The sequence below is a fragment of the Cenococcum geophilum genome (assembly GCF_001692895.1).
Source record: "Cenococcum geophilum 1.58 unplaced genomic scaffold K441scaffold_28, whole genome shotgun sequence".
NCBI classification, from domain to species: domain Eukaryota; kingdom Fungi; phylum Ascomycota; class Dothideomycetes; order Gloniales; family Gloniaceae; genus Cenococcum; species Cenococcum geophilum.
Window position 1 is genome coordinate 1,268,805 of NW_027137586.1, and position 7,960 is coordinate 1,276,764.

General features: G+C 33.4%; 1 protein-coding gene across 1 annotated transcript; it reads right to left on the bottom strand.

Moving 5' to 3' along the window:
* Positions 1 to 6,582: 6,582 nt before the first annotated feature.
* On the bottom strand, positions 6,583 to 6,789 carry K441DRAFT_567051 (uncharacterized protein; the record flags this gene model as incomplete). Its single annotated transcript, XM_067643777.1, has 2 exons — positions 6,583 to 6,674; positions 6,729 to 6,789. Coding segments are annotated over 2 exons (153 nt in total), but the record flags the coding sequence as incomplete, so codon positions are not given.
* Positions 6,790 to 7,960: the final 1,171 nt, after the last annotated feature.

Consider the following 7,960-nt stretch of genomic DNA (forward strand, 5'->3'; position numbering starts at 1 on the left):
AGAGAAGGGTTACTAGGGAGGCTTTAAGAGGCGTAGACATAGTATATTCTTTTAGTGCTTTGTAATAAGTTTTAATATAAATTACTTCGCGTTTTAACTATTATAGGTTGGAGTTAATTAAATAAAGTTTATCAGCTGCGAAGTAAGCGAGCTTAGTAGTCTTAGTAGCTAATCTAAAGCTCTACTAGTAATATGTAATTAAAGAAATCTAAGGGCCGTTTCCTTAGCGCTTACCTCACGACGGCGTAGTGGTTACGACGGTTCTATCTCAGTGTGCTAACAAGTGTCTTTATATATAATAGTTAGAAACTCCTAAGAAATCTATACGCTTATTATATAATTCTTATAATCCTTAGCCATTAAAGAATTTAATACTTTAAGCCGCCTTCTAACCGTACCTTTTAGTCCTTAACTTAAGCCGCCTTTTTCCTTAATTATTAGTCTAACTTGTTTGTAGTTATATATAATTACTTCTATAAGATTAGTACTATGCTTTCTAATTATAGGTACTGTGGAATAGCGAGAGCCCCATTTCTCTATGCGCCTTCTTTTATATAACTAAAGCTTTTTAATCGCCACTTTACGGCTAGCGTTGTCTATAATGCTAAGTACTTCCATTTGTTTAGATTCTTCTATTAAGGAGAGAGTAGATACTTACTTCTTTATTACCACCAGTTGGATAATTCTTAGATAATCTGCAACGTTTATACTCTTAAGGACGGCTTTAAGGACCTTTTTTGGCGTAAGTAATAGTGTATATATACTAGTAGGCTCGTCTGCTAAATACTTATAGAAGGTATAGAGGGAGGGTATACTTATACTACTTAGAAGGGATCTCTGACCCTCTTTATCTAGGTTGCTAAATGCCGTTAATAGAGGTTCTGTAGACATATTAAAGACCTTACTTAGTATATATATTTATTAAAGCGAGATAGAAGGCATATTATATAGGAGGAAGCTATAGAGAGTATTTAGAACCGTTTTAAGGAACCCTTAAATTTAGAAGCGTGCCTGTCTAGGCCTATAAGTGGGCCTATCTTCCTTAATATGCCTAGAGTCCAACCTATCTTTATAGGAGAATTAATAGACGTCTTATTAAAAATATTACTACCTATTGTTTCAATATTAATCTTAGTGCATGTCCTCGCATTTTTATTTATAGGGGGTCTCTATTATCTTATTAGAAATTCTAGTTAATAAAATCTAGAATAATAATACTCCTGTCGACCTAAATTAGGTTATCTTACTACCCTAACTTAGCTACCTACCTATTAACTTAGTTATTGACTTAGTTACTTACCCCTTGTTTCCATTACTACCCCCTACCCCCCTTATCTTTCCTATTTCCTATACCTTTCTTATATATATATAGAGGTCTTAGAACCACATTTTAATAGATAAAATCCTTATTCTTTTCTTATAATTAGTGTATAGATTATTAATTAATAGCTCCTTATACCTTAATTAGCCTAAGTATTAATATAATTTTCTATTAAACTACTTTACGATTCACTATACTTGGCTACTTCTCTATTATAATGCGTCTTAATTCTATCTAGCTTCCCTAAGTTTTACGCTAGAGTTAGCGCCGATAAAGCTATATACGAACCGATTATTCTAATTATAAATTTAGCCGTTACGGACTAGTGTCTACTTTGCGTAATATAGACACTAATAAGCGTTATAAATAAGCTAGTAAACGAATTAAGTAGACCGGGCCTTTATCCAATAAGTTAATACACATTCTCTATATAGCTACGAATGACTTACAAGCATATTTGAGTAATTAGCCATATATAATTCTTCTACTACTTCTACCACAACCAATATGTGCTAACTATTCTAACGATATAGCAAACGCCTACTATAGGTAGAAGCGGCACATTCTTAACAGTATATTGGACGAATTTCCCTCTTTCACTATTATTAAGACTATTAGAATTTTAAAGAGAGGTGAATATGCCGGGGAACACAATATATCCTATAAGGATGAGCTAGGAAAAAATTGCAGTAAGGGCATTATGCTAAGTGGAAGCTTTATTCGCCTAGACAGACATTACTATATAAGGTATTTATATAGTAGGTGCTTTATAAGGTATATATTTCTTATCTTAATTTAAGGCTTTAGGGTTTCTAAAAATAGGTTAAGGTTAGGTATATTAGGCGGCAGAAGGAACACTAACTAGCACACTTATTATAGATATTATATGGTAGCAGAGCTAGTTTAACTTAATAAGCCGTACTTAGTGCTATAGAGGGCCTTTTTATAATTATAATTTATAAGGGGCCCAATTCCGGTCCCTTTGTATCTATAAATAAACTTCGGCTATATCCGGACCTAAATAACTAAAGGAAACGAGCTTATTTATAGTGGAGGGTACCCGTTTTAGGGCACTTATAAAAGTCTTAAACAATAGTAGTTAACAAGCTGTGTATATTCTTAGCAGTAGCTTAGCAAACGTTAGGTATACCATGTTCCCACCTTATCGAATTTAATACTTAGCCTTTTAGTAGTAAACTAATTTCTAAGGCCATACCTACTCCCTCGCCGCCTTTACTATCTTATTAATAAGGTTTAAGCTTTCCCCACAATAGCTACTATTAATTTCTCACATTTGACTATAAATTACTACTATAGCTAATAGACATTTTAGAGAGCTAATATGTTCTCTAGGGAGTATAATAAGCATAGGAGAAATATAGTCCAATATAATTAAATATACTTATACTCTAGATATTGGCGCTTAGGACGGATTAGAAAGGAACAAGGGAGATATAGCTAGGAAACACTGTAACGATTTAGATATTTTCCTTAGTTTTATATTTTAGGACTTTGTAGTTATACGGAAACTCCTAGTAGAAGCTAACGCGGTATTATAAGGCCTAGGGATTAATAGATTTATTAGTGAGGTTAGATCTAGTGCTTCGCCAGCCGTAGGGAGGCCTATAGTAGGTAAGGATGTATATATATTTATACTATAGGCACTTACGTTACGCCGTAGATTTAATAACACCCTATCTATACTTCTGCGCTTAGAAGGTTATAAGCATTACCTCTTAGAACCTATATGGACTCTAAATACTTAGAAAGAGTGCAACGTTCTAGAATTTAGGGAAGGAGTAGAAAGAGTAAGATATAGTTCTCCTTGCTTTACTACCCTTACTAATACGCAAGTAAATATACTAGTGTATAACAATTTAACAACTTCTTAACTCTAAAACTGTATTCTAGGAGCTTCGGTGTGCTATTTTAGTCTTATAGTACTATCTAAACCTAATACTTAATTAGAAGTATTTCCCCGGGATTTTATGCTAGTGGAGTGGGAGCGATATTCTACCGTAAAAGGGTTATATACTAAACACTTAAGCATTATACGCACCACCCGCGTTAATCTTAGTATAGTTAGTATAAGTATAGGCTGTAACGAAAACAGCTCTTCCTTAAGTTTTGCTATACTGTTAAATTTGTATTTATTATAGATAAGGGAAATAGTAAATTATCTACACCCTATATAAAGGCGTGAATAAGTATATAGAAATTTAGAATCTATGCTTAAGAGGCTAAATTGTAGGAGAACCGTTGTGTCCTAAAGGTTTTATAGTATATATATCTTACAAACCTTGGTTTACTTATAACTACCATATTTAATCTCTATTTAGTACTTAATTGGGAAAATAAAGGGTTAATACTTTAGATAAGTAGGCTAACGGTACACCTAATATTGTTTACTATGGCGTTAAAAGCTTCTTCTAGGCATAAATTAGTAATGTTAAAGGTTAGGTTAGATTTTAAAAATAAAGCTAAAACTAATCTAAAATATAATTTTAAGGCTTAAACCGGTTACAGAACTGGTTAAACCAGATTAACCAGATAACACGTCTTAAAAGTGTTTATTTACGTATTTTAGCATATTTTTTTAGCCTTAAGGCTAGCCTTATTTAGGTATAGCGCTTATTCTCTTAAAATAAGGCTTAGTAGGGGCTTATATAGAGGCTCGTACAGAGGCTCGTGTTTATATTATAGCCAGAGCTATTTAGTTTTATTAGATACTAACTATTAACATCATTAGTATAAACCTCGTCCGTCCTTATTATAGGGATAAAAACCTCCCCTCTAATAGAGAACGGTTTATTAGATCCTATATTCTAAACCAGTTATAGCTACTACTAAGATAAACTAAGCATACTAAAGAAATGGGCTTAGTGTAAATTGTAAGTCATCCCGACATAAGGGAAAGGTCAATAGCGTCCCTCTCTAATTCCGAAATTAAAAGTATAGTGTTTATCCTATTAGCTATGACGTCCTTAAAATATATTTAAGGGTTTAGTATACGTTTATTCGTGTTATATATCTTTATCCTTTCTCTCTTTCTTATATACTCTACCGCTACTTACCTTACCTCTAATAGCTTAGAGGGATTAACTAGGAGGCTATATACTAAACTCTAAGTACCGTGTTCTATAATCTTAAAGTCTATTTAAATTTTTTAGGTCTCTGTCTTCTGGTTAGAAGAAGAAGTTAAGTTAGCGGTATCTATTACTGCGGAATCTATATTATCCTATATAATATAGGTATTTTTACTAACTTCTATTTAGTTTTACTGTGTTTAATAGTCGTTTTAAGGTGTAGTTTTTAATACCTAATCTTCTTCTACTAGTTCTTGTCTAGCTAGTTCTATAAATTTATTTAGGTTAATCTAGGTAATTTGTTTTCGGTCCTGCCCCGCTGTTAATAGAGGCTTTTATCCTCTTACTAGTCTCTCCTACTCTTCCCTTACGGTCTTTTCTTTTCTCTTTACTTATATCTCCTATATCTGTCTTTCTTGCTTAAACGTAAGCCTCTCTTATTTAGCCTACCGCTACCTCTCCTACTCCATCCTTTCCTATTTTAGCCTCTCCTACTTAAGCCTTTCCTATTCCAGCCTCTCCTGCTTAAGCCTCTCCTATTCTAGCCTCTCTTATTTAAGCCTCTCTTATTTAAGCCTCTCTTATTTAAGCCTCTCTTATTTAAGTCTCTCTTATTTAAGCCTCTCTCGTTTAAGCGTCTCTTGTTTAAGCGTCTTTTGTTTAAGCCTCTCCTACTTAAGCCTCTCCTACTTAAGCCTCTTCTGTTTAAGCCTCTCTTACTTAAGCCTCTCCTATTTAAGCCTCTCCTACCTCTCTTATTTAAGCCTCTTGTATTTAAGCCTTTTATATTTAAGCCTCTCTAGGTTAAGCGTCTCTTATTTAGCCTACTACTACCTCTCCCACTTAAGCCTCTCTTACTTAAGCCTTACCTATTTAGGGATCTGTGCTTGCCTATAAATTATACCACCGTTAATATTAGTACGGTTTAGCTTTCTAAAAAAGGCGAGGTATACAGATCTTTAGACGAAGAATAACGTTATCTTATTAGATTATACCCCATTAGTATATAGCTTATCTAAAAATAGTAAAAGCTTATCTTATTTATAATCGTAAATTTTTAAAATCCTATATCTCTTTAGTAACCTATTAGAATAATTAACATTAACTATAGCTCTCGTTTCCTCTTCTATTATCTCTTAAGCGGTAAAAAAGAAATCTACTATTTGCTCTATAAAGCCCTTAAAGGCGACAAGATTATATTACCAGCGGCCTAGTTTTCTGGCTTCCCGTAGAGCTATATAGGCGATCTCCCTATTAGTAAACCGCTAAATTAAACTATAGATCTAGTCGGACTTAAATCCTAATTAATAGGCAAGAGCGGCAAACTCACATAGGGCAGTCTTGCTTAGATTATTAGTTGGCTTTGCTAATAAATTATTTCTTACCTTTTTACGCTGCGCTGGGATCTTAAGGTAATCGTATATAGCACTTATTTATATCTATCGGCGTCCAAGGTCTATTTAATCTGCTTAACTTCCCGGCCTAAATACGAACCTAGATTTAGACTTTTAGATTATACATTAATCGGTCTACTAGTTTATATTAAAGAACATTTACTACAGGATATAGGATAAGGAGTCCTTACCTAATAGCGGTATTAGTCGTTTTACGCAGTTAGCTGGGCCTTATAGGTAATTAAGATCCTTAAAAAAACTAAAGAAAGAAGGGATTAAGCAATCGGTGGAGATAGAGAGCACTTCACTCCATATAACTTTACGATCTTACTTATTAAAATTACTGAAGATCTAGCCGCGCCATAACTAGCTATATAAAGCTTTAGTATCCGCGCTGTACACTCTAGGAGTAGTAAGCTTTAATGCTATTATAGTAGCTCTATCTACCTTTTGCATTACCTATCTATCACTACTAAAGATCTTTAACTAGATATACCTAATATAATTAAAATAACAGAGAATTAGCTATTTAAATATTATTAGTAACTTATAGCGCCTAAATATAAATACTTACCTTATCGCATCCTATATTAAACTATATATATATAATGCCTAGTCTTATGCCTTCTCTAAGCCTAGGAACATCTAGTTATAAGTTAAATACCGCTCTATATTCTAGGCAATTTAATATATACTTTAGATTCTACTTTTTCCGGTTAAATATAGCGGCCAAATAAGCCCACCATTGTTCCTTAAAGTACGCATTCCCTAACAATTGGTACTAGCGAATTTTATAGTAGATTTCACCATTATTAGGCTTCTTCTCATAAGAGTACTCTTTAATTATAGTCGTTTTTAGTTCGTGGTTAATGTCTAGATATAATTAGAGTTAGAGCCTGCTATGTATATAAAACGGGAATTTCCTACCTATAAGATATAGATCTATAATCCAGCGTTTATCTCCTAAAGGAAGAAACTTAGCAGCTGCTTAAACCTAGTGTAGGCCGTAGAGACACTCTAAACGGAAATTAGGAGGAAAGCTTAGCTCTATATACTTATTACGTAAATAACCTATTGGTTATATAGGGTAACTCACCAATAACAACTACTCGAGTAGGGTTATAGTAATGTTGGTTAATAAAGCTTATTGATTGGAATGAGGAAGGGCGAGGAACGTAAGGCTCCTCGCCACGCTAGTGCCGCGGCGACACGTGATGGCAACTTGCCATCACGTGACGGCAGTTTGCCGTACGTGACGGCAACTTGCCTTATTCCCGATACTGGCAACTCTTCTTTTATAGTTGCTATCTATAGATAAATACTACTTGACTATTATAACAAATATAAATCCTCCTTACTTACTATTGCCATTATAATATAAGTCTCGCTATCCTAAAATTTGCCTCTTAGCACGTAGCTCTCTTACTTAGGAGTTATAGGTAGGTATCTTGTTTAAAAGGCCGCTAAGGCGCTAGTAGTAAGCGAGCTAATAGCGATTTTCTATCCCGGGGATAGAAAATCCTAATTAGCTAGGTTAAGTTAGGGTCTGCAGAATCCCCCCTCCTAAAAAGTTTTGGTAAGAAAATCTAACTAATTAAACAACTTCGACCACCGGTCGAAGTTCTTAGACATCTTAAGACCTTACGTAACTAAGAAATTTCTAGGGACTCCCTTTTAACTTAACCTTTAACTTATACACGCAGAGTATTTATATTAATAAACGTCTCTAGTACCTTATTTAGGTTCGCCTTTATTATTACATCTACTAGGTTATCTTAGCTATTAATCTATTAAATTTTAAAGAGTTTTTAACGCTTATAGGATTGCTAAAGTGCTATAATATTAATTATAAGGCGTTTCTTCTTTGTGGTATTAAGCTTAACTAAACACTTATAAAGGGAATATAAGTCGGTGTATATAATTATAGGAATAATAGGAAGTTTGAATTAATCTATAATTATCTTTAGGGTAGTTCCAATTGCAATTACTATATTAACTCCGCCAACTATTTTATATATCTCTAACGCTAAAACACTTTAGGTAACGCGCTTACTCTTAGTTAAGCTCTAATAGATAAGATTACTATAGATTGTAAAGTTATTCTCTTTTATAAATTTATTTATAATAATAATCTTATATCCTAACTAGAAGCTAAAATC